Genomic DNA, 20,641 nt, shown 5'->3' on the forward strand with positions numbered 1-20,641 from the left:
ATTGAAATCTCTCTATATTGCACAGACATTCTTAAAACTTAAAACTTCTGTTTTTCACATGCAACTTGTAAATTCAGGAACTTAAAGTAAAGAATTTTTAAATGACTTTGTCTCATTTTTTAAAAACAAGTTTTTCTACATCATTATGTTTTCCAGGTTGATGAACTTTTACAATTCAGTCTTTTAGGATACATTGGTAGTTTTAAGAAAATTATTAGAGCTTAAGGAACAGTGAATTCATGCCAAAATACTATTCACTATAATTATGTCTATTGTGCAAGAGAAATATTATTGTCTTCTCCATAGTATCATCCAAGTTACAAGTTCTGTATGGATGAGAGACCTTGTTATAATGAAACTTTTCTGTTGAGTTTTGCTCTATCGAGTGCTTCTTTTTTAAACAAATTATAGAGAGTGCTAACAAAATACATATTTCTTTGAAGACCATACTTTTTTAGTAAAAAGGGACATACATCAAATTTATATATATTTTAAAAAATAAGTACAAAAATGAGCCCTGCTGAAGGGAACATCTGGAATGCGAGGACTATATTAAGTTAGAGTTCTGCAGGAAAGCTTCATGAAATGTGACTGGACTTTGAATTGAAGGATGAATTCTTATTAAGGAAATAGATGGGCATAGCCAAGAGAAACTGGATGAACATGTAAATATGTGCAGAAATATGTTCATTGCAGAGAAGAAAATGGCAACAATATAGAAGTTCACCATAAAAAATACATATATATTTCTGTAAAGTTGAAGACAGGAACATTAAGATGGATAACTAGATTCCTTGCTAGTAGCATGGGATAGCAGAAAAAATATTAAACAAAGGATTGTAGAATTATGATACTATCTTATGTTATATAATTTTAAACCACATGCATATTAACATAGAACATATTACACATGTTCACTAATTCATTGCCTTAATAAGAAGTAGTAGTTGGAATAGGGCTAAAGAATTAGTGGAATTCACTGTATCACTATATCACTGTCATCCTGTTGCTCATCGATTTGCTAGAGCGGGCACCAGTAACTGTCTCCATTGTGAGATTTGGTATATTGAATATGACACGGAGAACTTGCCAGGCTCTGCCGTGGGGGCAAGATATTCTCAGTAGCTTGCTGGGCTCTCTGAGAGGAATGGAGGAATCAAACCCAGGTCAGCCACGTGCAAGGCAAACGCCCTACCCACTGTGGTATCACTCCAGTCCCAGTGGAATTTAAATTTTACAATTCTTAAAGACAACTTGAAATTATAATAAAATACTTGAAGGTCGTTTCTGTGATTTGCACGGGAATTTGAGAGGTTATTCTTTGGCTCTGTCTAGTGGAGATGTAAACTCTCGTTCTCTATAAACATAAGGGGTTTTAATTTTGTTTGATTTCATTGAGAACAAATGGAATTAATGTTATCTATTAGTGTTCTTTGGGTTATCAGGGTATGCAAGGTAAGCCATTTTATTGTTTCTTTTTTTTTTTTGTAGGTGAATGTTACTCGTGAGGACTCACCAAGTGAAGATCCAGTCTTCCTTAGAACTTTAGGGAAAGGAGATTGGTTTGGAGAGAAAGCTTTGCAGGGGTAAGATCACATGACTGTTTTTAGTGAGTGCATAAATTCCTGTCTTAAATTTATAGTTCCTAGTCAAAACAGACTCTTAATATATGACACAAACCCTTCACGACCTTTTAAAATTCCCAGATAAATTTTTAACCTATTTGGGCATGCTATGAGATTAATCAGTGTCTGTAATACATTATTACTGTATCACTGTATCACTGTTATCCCATTGTTCATCAATTTGCTCTAGCAGGTACCAGTAACATCTCCATTCATCCCTGTCGCATGCTAGTGGAGCCCGATGGCATATTGGGGGGTTCTTTCAGGATCAGGGGAATGAGGACCATCATTGTTACTGTTTTTGGCATATCAAGCACGCCACAGGTAGCTTGCAAGACTCTGCCGTGCACATTATTATTGTATAATAGAAAGGTGTTTCATCTTTGTTTCACTTAACTAAAATCTCTATAGATTCATTTTTATTTTTTTCCTTTTTGGTGGCATTGGGACAATATTAGGTATTTGGGTAACATCTGGTGATACTCAGGGACTTCTCCTGGCTCTGAGCTCTGGGATGTCTCCCAGAGGTGCTCAAGGAACCATGTGGTGTCAAGGATCAGGCCTCTTACATACAAAACATGCACTTAGCCTTTCAAGATATCTTTTCTCCTCCTCTGTAAAGATGTAAAGAGAAGTCTCTGCGAATTTTAATTTGTACAGCACTTTTTTTTGGTAAAACCCTTTAATTTGAAGAATTTAATGGGTTGAGAATTTTGAAATCTCAAAACCTGATAAAACACGTAGGTCAGAATGCCATGAAAACTGTTTAGCATTTTTCTCTGGGTATTTGTTATCCTTCCTGGTTATGCAGTACAAGATAGAAGTTCTTCAACTAATGCATATTCCGATTCATCCTCGGTGGGTTCTAGATAGGCTTTTAGAAAGTTCTACTAGCAACCTGAGATCTCTAAAGGCAATCACTTGGGATATTTTTCCAGTTACAGTGAAGGGAAAAATCTCATTTCATTTTGCATTAATCCTTCTACAGAATGTATGACAAATATTATAAATACTTATGAACTCCCTGCTCACTACCTGCTTATTTTCCAATAAGGTATAAAACTCAATTATCAGTATGCATATGAGACTTTTCAAAGTTTAATGTCTGTATCTATACCAATTGAGTATGAAATAACCAACGAACATTTATATAAAATTCCATTTACTTTGCATTTAAATTAATTTGGATCAGATTCCACTCCTAACCTCTAATAGGAATATCTACTAGAGAGCAGGAGGGTATAAGTGACTTGGAAATATTTGAAATGGTTAACTTTGCTTCCCTTTTAAACTATGCCTTCATTAAAAACTTTGCATTATAAGCCCTTTGCCTGATAACAAACCTAAATAAATAGTTTAGAGAATTTCTATTCCTTTTTTGTTTTAAGTGTTTGGATTATACTTGACTGTGCTAAGGGTTTACTCTTGACTAATCACTCCTAGCGGTGTTAAGGGGACCATATAGGAGGCTGGAATTTGAACCCAGATCAGCCACATGCAAGGCAAGAACTTTAACTCCTCTACTATCTCTACAACTCAGGAGTTTCTATTTTTTTTTAAATTTTAATTTTTTATCATATGCTACAAATGTGTAGAAACACACTTCCTTTTGAACACTGACTTTATGTTCTTTGATCTTACAATCTCACTTGTAGCGGTTGATCCACAGATGCCTTCTTTTTTTTTTTCTTTTTTTGGGTCACACCCAGCGATGCTCAGGGGTAACTCCTGGCTTTGCACTCAGGAATTACTCCTGGTGGTGCTTGGGGGACCATATGGGATGCCGGGGATCGAACCCGGGTCGGCCGCGTGGAAGGCAAACGCCCTACCCGCTGTGCTATTGCTCCGGCCCCCAGGAGTTTCTATTTTTTAAGCCACAACAAGATGGAAGATTTCATTGTCTTCAGTACAGTAGTAATACTGTACTGATAGTTATGAAAATTCAGAACTAAACGTACTTTGTTTTATTCTTTTAACCAGTTCACAAAATCTTCATCTGATGCTCGTGTCCTTGTCATTAGGTTTTTCCCACTGACAAAGTTGGAATAATTATGTTTAACCTAATTGCACAGAAGAATTCTATAAACACTATCTTCTAGAAGAAAGTGTGTATTTGTGTTTCAATCTTTGTTTCCACTGATTTGCGTGTTATTTCATCCATTGATTATATAGAGAGGATTCAAGAGAATAGTACCTGGTTTCATTGGTCCAAGATTATAATGTCTTTGTAGAAAGTGTTGTTTCCAAAAAAGACAAGGATCCCAAATAGCTGGGAATATAGTTCAGTGGAAGAGCACTTATCTTGAGTGTGTAAGACCATGGGTTTAAGAAAAGACAAAAAAATTTAAAAATTTCAAAGACTATAAAGCATGGTGTCTCCTTGGTCTCTTGGTACCTGAGGATACAGCTCAGTGGTAGAACACAGGAGTTGCATGTGTGAGGCATTTTATTTGATCCCTGGCATCTCAAAACCTAATTTTGAATTATTTCTAATTGTGATCAGAAGCACAGGAAACAAAGCATAAAATAGTTGACACAATTTTGTTCAGAATTCATCATTAACAAATTTCGATGATTTAATGTGGAAAGATCTTCATAAAATGTGTTTTATAGTGATGTTGAGAATACAGTTTGTGGAAAAGTTATTGATATCAAATTTAAATTTAATTGTTTATTCTTTGACACTCTTGCCATTGCTAGCACTCTATAGAGTTTGTTATTTATTTTGGAAATTTCACCAATATTGTATTCAATATTGTATCTCATCGGACGACCATAATGCATGGGGGAGCCGGCAGAGGATCCCAGGTGTGCGGGACCCAGGGCTGAGATCTCCAAGGCTGCTCGGATTAGGACTGGGCCTCCTCCACCCAGATCCCCCATTTTCCAGTAGCTAGGCAGTCACACCCAGAAACTGTTCCTAGCTCCATGTAATCCCATCAACGTTCAACATTCAGAGACTATAAAACCAAGCTCCCAGAAGAGAATGATGCAGCCCCTGCACCTGGCTGTATTTACCAAGGCCCCTCAGAGGGAATGGGTTCCTTTTCCCTCCCCCCACCCCCAAGCAGAGCCTCAACAGTTGAGGACCTCTGGAACCCAGCCACAGCCACGCTCAGGCCACTCTCAACACATTTGGACAAGCCTCACGCATGGGGGAGTCGGCAGAAGAACCCAGGTGTGCGGGACCTGGGGCCTGGGGTCAAGATCTCCAAGGCTGCTCAGAAAGGGACTGGGACTCTTCCACCCAGATCCCCCATTTTCCAGTAGCTGGGAAGTCACTGCCCCTGGCTGCCATGTAATCCCATCAATGGCTAACATTCAGAGACTATAAAATCAAGCTCCTGGAAGTGTGTAGCCGCAATGTAGCCTCACGACATCTAATAGCCTAGTTCTCCCTCTTAGAGAATCTGACAAGTTACTGAGAACTGAGAGTCTATTGCCCACTTGAGAGAGCCTGGCAAGATCCGTGGCATATTCATATCCAAAATACAGTAAGAGATATATACATACCTCTCGGAGAGTCTGGCAAGCTACCTAGAGTATCCTGTCCACATGGCAGAGCCTGGCAAGCTACCCGTGGCGTATTCAATATGCCAAAATTAGTAACAATAGGTCTCATTCCCCTGACCCTGTAAGAGCCTCCAATCGTTGGGAAAGACAAGTAAGGAGAGACTGCAAAAATCTCAGGGCTGAGTACAATAGACACATTACTGGTGCCCGCTCAGTAAATCAATGAACAATGGGATGACAGTGATATAGTAATTGCATTTTGTCAATATTTGTATTTAACTCCATTAACTTTGATACCTATATAAATCTTTGTATATTTTCTCATTGAAAAAAAGATCCAAATACATTCTTATCTGAACTCAGTATCTGGCTCTTTACAGATATTCAAAATATATTTTTAAGTGAATGAATCAATAAATGAGTGAACAGAAAAACGAGCCTCTCACATTGTCCAGTCTTGCAATCCATTTAGCCCATAAAGACTTTGTTGGATGTGCTGAAATTAGAAGTTATCATCTCTCTTGACTATAGGGGGCAGAGTGGTAATGGGAATGAGTAAATAAGGTGCATAAAAATAGTGTTAGGTAGTAGTTACTAAGGTTAGTTCATTACTGTAGTGTTTGTGTGCGTGAGTATAGAAAACTGGGTTTGAAATCAAGTATGAAATGTAATTTTATAACTTGATATTCAAAATCTCTGCAAGTAAGCATAAATGCTTTTGCAAATTATTTGATCTATAACTGACCTTTTGTGATTTCTATCAATCATATCTACCTTTTTAAAACATGGTATGTATATTGAAATAAAGGAGACCTGTTAGGTTAACTCTTTTTGATTCCTTGTTTTGATTTATTTTTGACATTTGACTGTCTTGATGTACTATGTCAGTACTTTCATTTCTTGCATGTTTTGCCCTTTGAATCTAAATGTTTCACAAAAAACAAACAAAAAACCTTCACATAACAAATGGATTTATTTCATTTGTTTCTCTCATTAAAATGCATATATTTTCAGGATATTAAATCTGTTGGACAACTATGTATATCCTCTGGATAATTGCTATGCTTCTTTGCATAATATTGCAAAATATTGTAAAAATATTTTCGGAGGCAAATTCTAGAGTTAACCTTATTTGTGTTTTTGTAACAGCATATAAGATGGTTGGGCTTTTTTTTTCCACAGATAAAACAAATAGCATATACTAAATTTTTTTGATTTTATTCAATGATATTCAACAGATCATTAAGATATTGATAAGTTAGTAGTAATTGGAGTGCAGTTTTTAATCATTCTTTTTAATTCTGAGTGCCTTATACTAGTTGTAGGCAAGGACACAGTAGCAAATTAACTCAGTGACAGAGCTGACATGTTACCTCCCTAACCCGACTCTAGAACTCCATTCTCCTCCATTCTAGAGTTCTGCCTCTAGAAATAATAGGCTTTATTTCCTTTCAAAGAGTCAGGAGAATTAGAAACCTAGCTATGCTATAAACAATGAGTATCCATTAACCAAAAACATGAAATTACTAGGAAAGTGGGGTCACTTTATTGTGTCACTTTGTTGTTTGATTTAGTCAAATTATTCATCATTGTTTCAGCCTGACATTGTATTTTTGCCATACCATTTTCTCTGCAACAGAGGGTGAATGACATGTGTCACTCTACAGGAGTATCCTTGCTCATGAAGACTCAAGTTCAGGGGAGGCTGGTGTTGTATTAGTGATCAAGCACATTCCTAAATGTATGAGCCCCTTAGTTCAATCTCTGGTACTGCAAAACAAAACTTCAAGCAGTTAGCTGGGAGAAATCATTTTATGTTTAATCCAAGAATTCATACATCAATCCATGTGTACTCTGACTCACCATTGCTCCAAGATTGCTAACATGAAACTAAGAATCTTTTTTTATATACAGGTAAAAGATGATTTCAAAGTCTAAGCTAAATATATACTTTGCAATATATTGAAATATATTGAAATATAAATGTCTAAATTGAACCTGTGAGAAAAGGATCTGAATTCCCATTTCCCCCCACTCCCTCCCTTTACATTTGGCTCCACCCCATAGCATGTAGTAAGAGTACTAGCTCAGAAGCTTGCCTTTGTTGGGATCCACTCTATCATTTTACTAACTATAAGAATTTGAGAGGCTCTTCATTGATCGAATGTGGAGATGATAATTTAATGTTTCTTTTGGGTTTTTTTTTGTGAAGAATCTAGAGGATACTTACGAAGCATTGAAGTGAGTACTTAAAATTTGCATTAGGGATCATAAAAATCTATTACCCCTTCCACTGTTAACCCTCATCATCATTTTAATCATCAAATAACGATCCTATCATAAGAGCCTTCTACTATTATGCTTGAAGTTTAGACATCTTTGTACAATTGACATAGCATTTGATTTGAAAAAAGAGGAAAGGAAAGAAACTAGGAGCAGTGTGGTAGTGGTAGGGCAATAGGTAAGGTGTTTACTTTGCATGAGTTTGACCCAGGGTTGATCTTCAGCACCTCCTATAGTCTCCCAAGAACTGTCAACAGTGATTCTGCATTGCAAAAACCAGGAGTAAGCCCTGAGCATGATCTGTTGTGACTCCACCCCCCTACCCCGCCAATAAAAAGAAAAGAAATGAAGGAAGGTAGAACAAAAGAGAGAACAAGAAAAGGAAAGAAAGGGAGAAAGAGAGAGAAAGAGGATGGAAGAGGATGGAAGGAAGGAAGAGAGGAAGGAAGGAAGGAAGGAAGGAAGAAAGGAAGGAAGGGAGGGAGGAAGGAAGGAAGGAAGGAAGGAAGGAAGGAAGGAAGGAAGGAAGGAAGGAAGGAAGGAAGGAAGGAAGGAAGGAAGGAAGGAAGGGAGGGAGGGAGGGAGGGAGGGAGGGAGGGAGGGAGGGAGGGAGGGAGGGAGGAAAGAATTAAGGGAGGGAGGAAGGGAGAGAGGAAAGGAGGGAGGAAGGGAGGGAGGGAGGGAGAGAGGAAGGAAGAAGGGGGAAGGAAGGAAGGAAGGAAGGAAGGAAGGAAGGAAGGAAGGAAGGAAGGAAGGAAGGAAGGAAGGAAGGAAGGAAGGAAGGAAGGAAGGGAGGAAGGGAGGGAGGGAGGGAGGGTGGAAGGAAGGAAGGAAGGAAGGAAGGAAGGAAGGAAGGAAGGAAGGAAGGAAGGAAGGAAGGAAGGAAGGAAGGGAGGGAGGGAGGGAGGGAGGGAGGGAGGAAGGGAGGAAAGGAGGAAGGGAGGGAGGAAGGGAGAGAGGAAAGGAGGGAGGAAGGGAGGGAGGGAGGGAGAGAGGAAGGAAGAAGGGGGAAGGAAGGGAGGAAGGAAGGAAGGAAGGAAGGAAGGAAGGAGGGAGGGAGGGAGGGAGGGAGGGAGGGAGGGAGGGAAGAGGGAAGGAGGGAGGAAGTGAGGAAAGAATGAATCACTGTCCAGAGAAGGAAGGAAGGAAGGAAGGAAGGAAGGAAGGAAGGAAGGAAGGAAGGAAGGAAGGAAGGAAGGAAGGAAGGAAGGAAGGAAGGAAGGAAGGAAGGGAGGGAGGGAGGTAGGGAGGAAGGAAGGGAGGGAGGAAGGGAGGGAGGAAGGAAGGAATAAAAAAAGAGGGATGGAGGGATGGAGGGACTGAGGGAAACAGGGACTGAAGGACAGAATGAGGGAGGCGGGACGGAAGGAAGGAGGGAAAGAGGGAGGGAGGGACCCCTTCTTTTTCCTTTCATTGCTGCTGCTGCAAACAGGAGTTGCATGCCTGGGTGCGGATCTTGATGAAATTTGCTAAACCCGTGCACTTTAGTTGTGGTGCTAGCACACACTTTTTTGTTACCAGTGATCCTCAACAATGAGAACACTAGGGTTGCTCTCAGCATGTGGATTTGTGCCAGAAGTTCAATATGAATTCTCATCCTGAGAGGCAGGCTCTGCCCCAAGCCCTTCACAGCATTAGATTTTGAGTCAGCTCCTCACTGGTTCTGGATCTTTGAGCAATGCAGTTAATCTTCTTGTGTCTCTGTATCTGGATTAGCAAAACAAGCCAGTTAAATTAGCTGATGTTTAAATTTCTTGAGATCACAGCATCTACTTGGCCTGAGATTTGGCTTCTTTACTACTGGGACAGATCCCTGAATGCCAAATAAAGTCAACCCTTTAAATAGTGGCATTTAGACCTCTGTCAGTCGCTTGTTCCCTCCAGGAGCTCGCCAAGCTGCTGCCTGTCATGCTTTTTTATCTCTGTCACAGACAGACTCTGTCTCTCTTAATGCCTAAATCTGAGCAAGAGGCTGGGTTGTGACCCTGGTGGTAGAATACGTACTTTGCATACATGCCAATTTGCTTGCCCTATTAGCATGCTTCCCCTCCACCTCCACCCTAATACCAGTTATAACCCTGGCCCCCAAGTGATGTTGGGTGTTGCTCCCAAGCACAACAGTAAAATAACAATAAAATTGAATAAGCCAAAGTCAGTTTAGGAGACAGTGGTGCCAAAAATCTGTGTTTTCAATTCTTCCTTTATAGGAATTTATAGTGATCCTGGGAAAGATAATTAGCATCTCCAAAGTACCTATAATGATATCAGTATTGGCTATAGAATTGTAGCAGTTTGCCATATTTGACTGTGATGTGTATTTGAAAACAAAACATGATAGAAACAATTTTTGGATCTTCCTTCAGTACCTTTCTTCCATATAACTTCCTTGGATTATATAGATCCTAACCACTCCTGTATATACATTTTATTGTATGTATTTTCATCTATGTTTTATGAACATATGTAAGCTTGCTTTACTCCAAATTAAATCTTTACACATGTACATTTTAATTCTGTTTTTCTCTAGGTCAATATATAATTTTTCCCCTTCTACCTGTATGTATTGCATTGTCATTGCTTAGTTTAAAAGTTTTACCTATTTTTAGTATTTTAATTATGTATCTTTAAATTTTATGTATATATTTAATGTAATGCTAATCAGTAAACCTATCCTTCTCTTAAGTAATAATATTCCTATGCATAGTACCAAATCACTCCTATTCACCTTCTATCTAGTTTTCTGTTATAAAGATAATTCTACTTAGTAACCACCCATATATTAGTTATTATAAATGTACTTTCCAAGCATTTCTTAGGCACCTTAGCATTTTTGCAAATTACTTTGCCTCATCTTCTTTTTTTAAAATTTCTTTTCGCTTATTATTTTATTAGTGAATCACCATGAGTTACAGTTATAAACTTATGAACTTTCATGTTTGCATTTTGTTTATATCCCTCCACCAGTGCCCAGTCCCCTCCACCAATGTTCCCAGTATCCCTCCCACCCTCCCACCCCCCCACCCCACCTCTGTGGCAGGTTTGCCCCATCTTACTTCTTATATCCAGCTAAAAATATTCTATTTGACTTTCTGCCCTTGTTTATATGTGATTGGACCTTGGTTTACATTTAGAGATTTAAATTTTTAGTATTTATCAGCATTTTAAATATTACTACATTATCTTTTGGCATCCATGGTATATGGTTAAGTCAACTCTCCAATGCTTTATCAGTCAGCCATCTTTTTTTTTGGCAACTGTCTAATTTCTGTGATGTTCTGTTTTCTACTATGCTATAACTTCAGATAGATGTTTTCTTTTTCCTAGTTATGATTCCATATGTTTCTTCTGAGCATGCAGTTATCATAATTTCAGAAAATTTATTATAGACCAATATTTTCTAGCTCCCATTTTCTCTATTCTTTTCTATTATGTTTTAGAATTTCTACATGGTATTACACAGTAATTCAAATGTGATTATGTAAGACATCCTTGTTCAAATTTCAGTTCTAATGTATAAGAATGTACATTATATTAGACATCTAATGTCCTAGTCTTCTTCAACTCTCTGTGCTTTAGTTTATAGCTTACTGGGGAATGGGGATAATTATTCTTATCATAGAGGTTTGAGGTATTTAATGGGTCTCATTCCCCTGACCCTGAAAGAGCCTACAATGCAGTACCATTGGAAAGAATGAGTAAAGAGAGGCTTCTAGTATTCTCAGGGCTAGGACGAATGGAGACATTATTGAGACCTCTCAAGAAATTTGACAATCAACGGGATGATGATAGTAGAGGTTTTATGTATTTAATAAGCCAAATATGTATGTATATATACAAACACACATGTATATACACTTGTATACATATAGTTAGATATAGTATAGATAAAGTATAATATAGATAAAATATAATGCTTTTTTCTAGCAATTACTACCTAGCATTAGGCATTAACATTATTACATTTTTTCAGATGTTTTATGTTAATATTTTCCTTCTAGGTCTTTTATGTATATATTTATAGATATATTTACTAAATCATTTTTAAAATGTAAAATTCTTTAAAATTTTCTATTCATTCCATTGGAGGGTAGAATTGTTTGACTTCTCATGCCTGTTTTTTTTTTTCTTTTTGGGTCACACCTGGCGATGCACAGGGGCTACTCCTGGCTCTGCACTCAGGAATCACCCCTGGCCATGCTCAGGGGACCATATGGGATGCTGGGATTCGAACCCGGGTCGGCCGCGTGCAAGGCAAACGCCCTACCCGCTGTGCTATCGCTCCAGCCCCTCTCATGCCTGTTAACTGCCTCCTCTTTAGTGTGTGGTTTAATATGACTGATCATTTTTTGTCAGCTGTTTTTTTTATTGTACACCCGTTATTTTTGGTAGGGTTAGTGAACAGATAGACTTCTTTGTGTTAAGGCATTTAAACATCTCTACAGCTGTTTGATATTTATCTAAGGATGTGCCTCCACTCTTACTCCATGTGCAGTGAAGATAGAATAGGAAGAGTTCAGAGCTCCCTGGTGCAAGAGCTGCACTTCTGTTTCTCCAGTAAAACCTTCTTAATACTTACAATACTTACTTAGATCAACAGAGCATCATTTCTATTGCTCTGCCTGGTGTATACAATACTCCGGTGCTTTAGACTTGAGAATGGTTCTGTCTCAGAAACTTTCTCCATAGAGTCAAAGCCAAACTCTTCAATACACACCACACAATGGCTTGTTCAGCTCCAGACGCTTCCCTAACAATCACACTCTTCCCTATTTGTATCAGCTAAGACTTCTAGGGATTTCTTGTTTTTGCTCTGCTTTTTGTCTTTTTTCTTTCCTTAGTGAGGATTATAGTTAACATGGTTTCATTAAAACTGATATTTGTGAGCTATGTAATGGGTAATCTATGAAAGATGTGGCAGAACGTGTTCAGCGGGACTGTTGCCCTGTTGTCCTGGATTTGTGGCTAACATCCAGAGCTAAAGGCTGATACTAATATTCAGCATCAGCTTAGTTTTTGCCAAACTAGCTAGGAAGAGCAAGAAGTGTTTTAATTGTATTCTTAATCCCTCTGAGATGAGAGAAATTCAGAAACTGGAAGCTGGCCTTTTGGAGGAAAAGTTCATCAAAAGTTGAAGAACTTTCAGCCTCTGGCTCAGTATAATATTTTATCTATGTTTTATGGATAAATAGGTGATTAGGATAGGGAATGTTCTAAGTAAAATTATGGGAGAAACACAAAATATCATAGCAACATTATCATGTCTGTAATCTTCCCCCTTTCTAAGTTCTACACATATACAACTCAGGTCTATCCCTTGGTACTTAAGAAAACTAAACTCACCTTTTCTCCATTTGTCGCCAAGTCCATTCCTTTTCAAATGATCACCATTTTAATGTTTGTCAACGAGAAATTTGGACAATATTATTCTTGACAGCTTCCTCACCTGAAGTATTCATGTCACTAATGAGTAGTTTTGGTAAGTCTCCTAAGTAACTCTCAACAACCTCTGTGTCTTGCCATCCTCACTGTCACTGTTCTGATTGGTGACACAATGATATGTCACCTATTTTACTGCACAGAATTATTTTACTAATTGGTCACCCTGTGCGTGTTCTTACCATCCCTGCCAATTTCACACAAAGAATAACCTCTGTATTCATTCCCTAGTGACCTTAATAAATCACAATAACCCGAGTCTTAATAGAATTTGTACTTTTATGCTTCTATTTCTACATTCAAAATTCAAAGTTCTGCCATCTATGTTGTTTTGAAAGCTCAAGGGAACTTCCATGACTCTTTATTTTTCTTTTATCTCTTTTTAAAATATATTTATTTTTAATTAGTACACCTTGAGGGTACAGTTACAGGTTTACACATTTTTGTTGTTTGTGTTTCACTCACGCAATGCTCGAGAACCCTCCACCAGTGTCCATTCTCCATCACCAATGAAACTAGTATCCCTCCCACCCTTTCCATGACTCTTTACCTACTTCTATTGTTTATCCAAAATTCATATTTTGGCCAGTTTGGCTACTACTTTGGTCAATAGCTTCCGTCACTTCAGTTCTTACCCTCATTTTTCCATGGTCATTTGCCTTCTGTGTGTCTCCTGATCAAAATCTCTCTCTCCTTTAAAGAGGATTGTCATTGGATTTAGAGCCTATTCTAATTCAGTGTGACAGCATTTTATCAGTTAATACCTGGAAAAACATGATTTCCACATAAGGTTCTATAGATATTGGGACTTAGGACATTTACATAGCTTTGTGGTAGTTGTGGTAGTGTGTGTGTGTGTGTGTGTGTGTGTGTGTTTGGGAGGTGGGGAGGAATACACAGTTAAAACCATAAATCTCTCTAAAATAAACAGACATATCAGTATGATCCTCAATGCCTTTCTCTGCCGAGAAATCTGTTCCCACAGTGTTACTGCAATCTGCAGTCTCATTATCCATATCCCTGCTTTATGAGCTATGCTGCAGTCATAGCTCTTTTATGTCATCATCATGCCCATGATTTATATTGATTTTAATACATTGCAATAATCTTTTCTGATTACAGTACCTCCTGACACAGATGAATAGCTAAATTTACAACAGGCTCCAAATGGGATGTGAGAGTCTAAACAGTGCAAAACAGGATCCAAATACATAAGTATTTAAAAAAACAACCTTGGGCCAGTGGATACCTATGCTCAGTGGTAAGGTCGTGCCCTCATAGCTACATATAAAAATGGGCCAGTGGATACCTATGCTCAGTGGTAAGGTCGTGCCCTCATAGCTACATATAAAAATGCCTAAACTAGAAGAGTCCATTGGGTTTTGTCAAGGAATAAGGCAGAGGAATTATAGAAGTTATATCTTGGTTTTGAAGAAACCATTTGTATATAAAATGTATTCATAGACACACATGAACACCTGATCTTCCCACAAAACTTCCATATTATTAACAGTGTGGGAATGCATTTTATCTGTATACACAATGAAATGTAATGAACATTTATAATTGATAACAGGATAGAAATAAAGGGGTGCATCACTGAAAATCAATTGATGCTTCAATTAGATCCTTTACCACCTCTGAATTTCTCTGAAGACTTTCACCTAAACTATAAATTAATTGCACAAAACAGTTTTAATTGTAATAAGTTACTTGATAATCTTGTTAATGCTTTAGTGTGCACCAGAGACTAACCTATTTCTAATTGTTGATTTAACCCATTATAATATGTAAAAATTATCATAATTTCTCAATGCACAAAATGTTAATTTTACATAAGTCAAGAATTTGGATGCACTATAAGTTATAGTGGTTAGAAGAAAAAAATGAAATCAGTGCTTTAAACATTCTGTTAAATTAAGGGAATTCATGAAATAGGACTTTTCTTTGTAAGAGGAAGACTTTGGGCCTATTAACTCAAATTATTATAGATTTTTTTTCAGATGGTTGAGGAACTATCCTTTTAACATTTTTTTCCATATAATGTTTTCTTTTCCCCTGCTACTTATATATATAAGATCATTTTCAATGGTGGAAATTGAGTCACATACAAAAACAATTCAGTGCCTTATTGTTATTCTCCAGTAGTCATTCAAACAAATAATTTCCTTCAGGTGCCATCTGATAAGGAAATACATTGTAAATTTGAAAATCTCTCAAAAAACATAGAAAAACATTTCATTTGAAGATAATTTATTTGTAAATGAACTTGGTTGTGTGTTGTTTCTCTAATTCATATTCCTTTCAAGTCTAAGTGATTGTTTCTTAATTTTTTCTCATACCATGTAGAAGAAAAATGACTCATTATAAATTTCACTTTGGATGGGCAAAACAGATTTTAATTGGTTCAATTCATTGTCATTATACTAATCACTTGTGATGCGTGGAAAAAAATGTTCTAAATATTCCTGCCAAAAAAAATCCATAAATGTGACATTTATTCATGTGTTCTGTTTAAGAATTTGCTCATATTAAACAAGCATTTCTTACTGTATTTGACCTCAAATTGTTCTCGTTCCTCATTTATATAATGATACAAGAAAGGGAAATGTTTCAGGAAAATATGCTATCTAATAATTGTGTGTCGCACATTCCAGGCATTAGGACAAGTACAATGATTCTTTCAGGACATTTTGACTAGTATTTAATGTGCTTTAAGTCCAATAATGTTCATAAATACTTTGATATGCATCTGTGATTTAAGTGATTATTGAAAAATAACCATTGGCCAAAATTATGAAGCAATTAGAGATGCTTGGTAAAATTTGTGATTCAGTATTCTACCATTTGATCCTTCTATCTAGTGCAACTCTACTCAAATTTTCAGTAAGCTTCTCTTTTTTTTTTTTTTTTTGCTTTTTTTTTTGCTTTTTTGGGTCTCACCTGTCACTGCACAGCGGTCACTCCTGGCTCTGCACTCAGGAATTACTCCTGGCAGTGCTCAAGGGACCATATGGGATGCTGGGGATTGAACCCGGGTTGGCCGAGTGCAAGGCAAACGCTCTACCCGCTGTGCTATCGCTCCAGCCCCAAAAGCTTCTCTTTTATGGTAGAAATTGCCAAGTTGATTTTAAAAATCCATATGGAAATAAGTGATATCTACAATGTCACCCTCCAAAAATATCTTAGCAAAGAACAAATTTTCAAAACTAACCCTACCAAAATATTGAGACTAATTTTAAAGCTGCAGTAATTAAGACTGTCTACCACTGATGTTGAAATAGACAAATAGTTCTGTGAAACATAAAAGAGTTCTAAAATTGATCACACATTCATGACTGTCTCATCTCTGGCTACCAAAACAAAACATAGAGTGGGGGAAAGAAAAAAAAAACAGAGACATTTATTTAATCCCAGTTTTAAAGACTGTAGATTTGAGATCAAGGTATCAGTTGGTCAGATTCTGATGAGGATTCTCATCCTGGCTTGTTGATCTCCACCCTAATTATCTCATCTAAACCTGTGTCTGTGCCAGAAGCTCTATCTTCAAAAACTGTCATATTAGGGGGCAAACCTCAACAAATAGATCAAGGGGGAGAATTCAATTTAATATATAGCATTTGTAATTTGATTTTCAGTATCACATTGATGGCAGGATAGTTAAGCTCAGCAGTTTTCACCAATAATGTTGAACCATTTAAATACATATCCATTACATAACAGAGAGGGAAAAACTGGATATTTCTATATTGTATAATTCAAGTACAAATTAAATTTGTCATAGACAAATATGTCCAATCCAAAGCACAACATTTTTAGAAGTTAATAAAATACAGGAGAGAAATTTTCAGAGTTTACTTAGTGGAAGTTTATAAGTTTTTTAGACCCTAAAGAAAAGAAAAAAATCTAAATGAGAAATTATTGGTTCCCTTGGACAGGAACTGAATATTGAAAGTAGATAAAGGGATATACCTGAAAGCTTTCAATATCTGTATTCAAAATTGTGTGTGTGTTGGTGGGGTGGGGTCGTGAAACTGGTGGGGATGCAAAGGAAAACCAGGGACTTGGTGGTAGGACATGTTCTGGTAAAGGGGTTGGTGTTGGAACATTGTATGATTAAAACCCAATCACAAACAACTGAAAGATAAATTACTAAGGTGGTGGGAGGGATACTGGGAACATTGGTGGAGGGATGTAAATGAAATGCAAACACGAAAGTTTATAAGTTTGTAACTGTACCTCAAGGTGATTCACTAATAAAAATTTTAAAAAAGTAAAAACATCTGCTATTTTCAAACACAGTTTGGAGGAGGAAAAGCAAACATTTTCTTTCCATAGGCTAAGAAAGAATATTTACAAATCATATATACCTGATAAAGGATTTGATTCCAAAATTTATAAAGAACTCAGATATAATGAGAAAAGAATGCATGTATTTTTTTCTTTTTTGGGGGTTCACACCTGGCACTGCACAGGGGTTACTCCTGGCTCTGCACTCAGGAATCACCCCAGCAGTACTTAGGGGACCATATGGGATGCTGGGAATCGAACCTCGGTTGGCCGAGTGCAAGGCAAATGCCCTACCCGCTGTGCTATTGCTCCAGCCCCAAAGAATACATGTTTTAAGTGTGATACAGATGAGGCAGAAGCTGTGGCATCACTTCTCTGTTCCTTCATGATCCCCAGATCCTTCCAATATTTTCACGAGTGAAAATATTGAATAACAAATATGCTCAGACTTGGAGTTGTAATGTAGAAAACTTTAACGGAAAGTAGAAGAGAAAAGGAACGAAGCTCCCAAAGTGGGTATTAGTGGCCACAAAGGCTGACGTCAGCTCCCAACTGAGACACACAGAGATAGAACAGGTATCTCCAGGTTTCATTCACGTATCAAAGCACACTCATACAAGGGACTCAGCACTAAATGCACTTACGCAAGAAATTCAGCTCTGGGAGCACTCATACAAGGGATTCAGAACTAAGTGCTCACAAGCTGGGCCTGCTTCCTAGACTTGGAACCTCAACCACCTTCAGGGAGAGGTGTTTTTTTTTTTTTTTAAATTTTAAAGTTAAGTTTTTCTTTTAAAAAAATCATTAATGAATCACTGCCCCCACCGCCCCCACTGCCCCCAGCTTCACATTCCCCCCCACCTCATGATTTGCAATACAGATACCGAAAGGTTTCAGGTATATTCTTTTACCTACTTTTAATATTCAGTTCCTGTCCAAAGGAAACAATAATTTCTAATTTAGATATTTTTTTTATTGTCTAAAAATCTTATCACTTATTAGTAAAGACTTACAAACTTTCATGCTTGTGTTTCAGTCATGCAATGGTCGAGTACCCATTCTTCCACCAGTGCCTATTTCCCACAACCAATGGTCCCAGCATCCCTCCCATTTCCCCTACCCCGTTCCCTCCACCCCACCCCGCCTCTGTGGCAGGGCATTCCCTTTTGGTCTCTTTCTCCTTTTGGGTGTTGTGGTTTGCAGTAGAGGTATTAAGTGGCTATCATGTTCAGTCTATAGTCTATTTTCAGCCCACATCTCCCATCGCAAGCGGGCCCTGCTAGCACCCTTTACTTGGTGGCCCCTTCTCTATCTGAGCTGCTTTTACCCAAACATACGAGACCAGTTTCTAAGCTGTGGAATAATCCTCCTGGTACTCACCTCTTCTCTTCTTGGGTGTTAGTCTCCCATTATGTTACTTTATATTCCACAAATGAGTGCAATCTTTCTATGTCCCTCTCTTTCTAATTTATTTCACTTAACATGATACTTTCCATGGTGAAAGCCATATGACATTCTGCCTACATGCCTGGGTTCATGTCTGATGTCTGGGTGCCCACTGCTGGGTACATAGTCAGGGCCTTGAGCAAGCAAGCAGAGGAGTAGCAATGAAACAGAGCAGTTAACACATATTGTTAACGTTTACTTGAATCATCCTTGTGGTCAGAGGTCTGGGCATTTACATCCATGTCCTCAGGATCTGGTGTGATTTTCTTACGAGGTTATAAACTCATGACCCTGAGACACAAAATGGAGTCTAACTTTCTCTCACTGGCAAGGGGAAACTGAGTCTTCCTCTTTTAAGTGGATAACTAATTTGAACAGACATTTCAATCACATGACTTGCGGTAATGTGTGGTTTGGGCTATACCTGGCAGTGTTCAGGACTTATTCCTGCTACTTTGCTCAGGGTCACCCCAGGCAGTGCTGGGGGATGACAACCATAAGCAATTTCCGGATTAAAGTAGAGTTGGTCACATGCAGGCAGGCTCCTTAACCCCTCCACCATCTCTCCAGACTCTAATATTTGACTTACAAAGTGAAACTGACCTCACAGATCCTATAAAAATTTCTTTACCGTGGTTAGCTAGTAAGGAACTGCAGATTCAACTTAAAATGGAAGCTACTATATACATTAGAATAATTAAAATGTAAAAGATTGAAGAGGAAGTGGAATAATCGATACATTTAATTACTGCTGTTGGGATTGTAAAATGACTCATCTACTTGGTGGATAATTTATAATTTTTTTAAGTTAAATGTGTGCTATGCGAGACAACCATTTCATACCTAGTTATTTACGTGAAACATAAAAGCTTATTTCCACATGAAGACTTGAGCACAAATTCTTCACAGCTTTGTGATATTTCACATGCACACTCCCAGATGAATGTATAAACAAATCAAGGTAGAGGCATAAAATGAACTACTATGAAACTGAAAAAGAAAAATAAATGAAGTATTTCAATAGCTAACAGAATAGAGGAGTATCAAGATATGATCAGTGAAATATACCAAATTAAAAAAAGCACTATAGAATTGTTGACTCTATTTATATAAAATCTAGAAAATAACAGGTAGTCTCTAGAGACAGGTTAGTGGTCATTTAGAAATGGGGTGGGCAGGAGGAGGCAGAGCTTGATTATACAGTAATCCTAGGAATCTTTGGGGTAATGGATAAGCTTATCCTGAGTGTGGAATTACAAGTGTCTATAACTGTCAAAAGCTTTCAAATTGCACTCCTTAAAAAGCACACAGGTTGGGGCTGGAGAGATAGCACAGCGGGTAGGGCATTTGCCTTGCACGCGGCCGACCCGGGTTCAAATCCCAGCATCCCATATGGTCCCCTGAGCACGGCCAGGGGTGGTTCCTGAGTGCAGAGCCAGGAGTAACCCCTGTGCATCTCCAGGTGTGACCCAAAAAGCAAGAAAAAAAAAAAAAGCACACAGGTTATTTTACGTCACTTGTACTTCAATAAAATTGCCGTTGTGGATTTTTTTTTCTTGGGGTTTGGTTTTTTGGCCTTATCCAGCAGTGCTCAGGGCTTACTACTTACTACTCAGCACCCAGGGATGGGGTCACTGTAGGTGGGGCTGGGGGACTTTATGGGGTGCCAGGGATAGAATTCAGGTTAGCTGTATTCGAGAAAAGCACCATACCCTCTCTGCTAGTCCTCCAACCCCCCCCCCCCTGCCAAATACACACACACATCCAATGGTTAAAAAGCCTTCAATGTTGGAAACTGGAGCTATAGTACAGCAGATAGGACATCTGCCTTGCACAAGGCAGACTTAATTTTGATCCCAAGGAATCCCCATGTGTTCCGCCAAGCACTGTTGAGTGCTGCCTGAGGACGGAGACAGGAGTAAGCCCTGAGTGCTTCTGGTGCGGCCCCAAAACAAAACAGCAATAAGGTTTCACAGTCAATAAGCCATCTCATAGGTGTCATTGGTATAAACTACTGTAAGAGAACTACCAACTCTTTTGTGACCCAT

The 20,641-nt window shown here is 38.1% G+C and overlaps 1 protein-coding gene across 2 annotated transcripts in view; it reads left to right on the top strand.

Moving 5' to 3' along the window:
- Nucleotides 1–20,641, top strand: part of PRKG1 (protein kinase cGMP-dependent 1) — a 1,291,607-nt gene that overhangs the window by 1,070,718 nt on the left and 200,248 nt on the right. For both annotated transcript variants that reach the window (XM_004607509.2, XM_004607508.2), the window contains exon 7: nt 1,492–1,586. In XM_004607509.2, coding sequence (XP_004607566.1) covers nt 1,492–1,586 — 95 coding nt within the window. The remainder of the gene's footprint in view (nt 1–1,491; nt 1,587–20,641) is intronic.

Source organism: Sorex araneus, chromosome 11 (genome assembly GCF_027595985.1).
Source record: "Sorex araneus isolate mSorAra2 chromosome 11, mSorAra2.pri, whole genome shotgun sequence".
Lineage (NCBI taxonomy): Eukaryota > Metazoa > Chordata > Mammalia > Eulipotyphla > Soricidae > Sorex > Sorex araneus.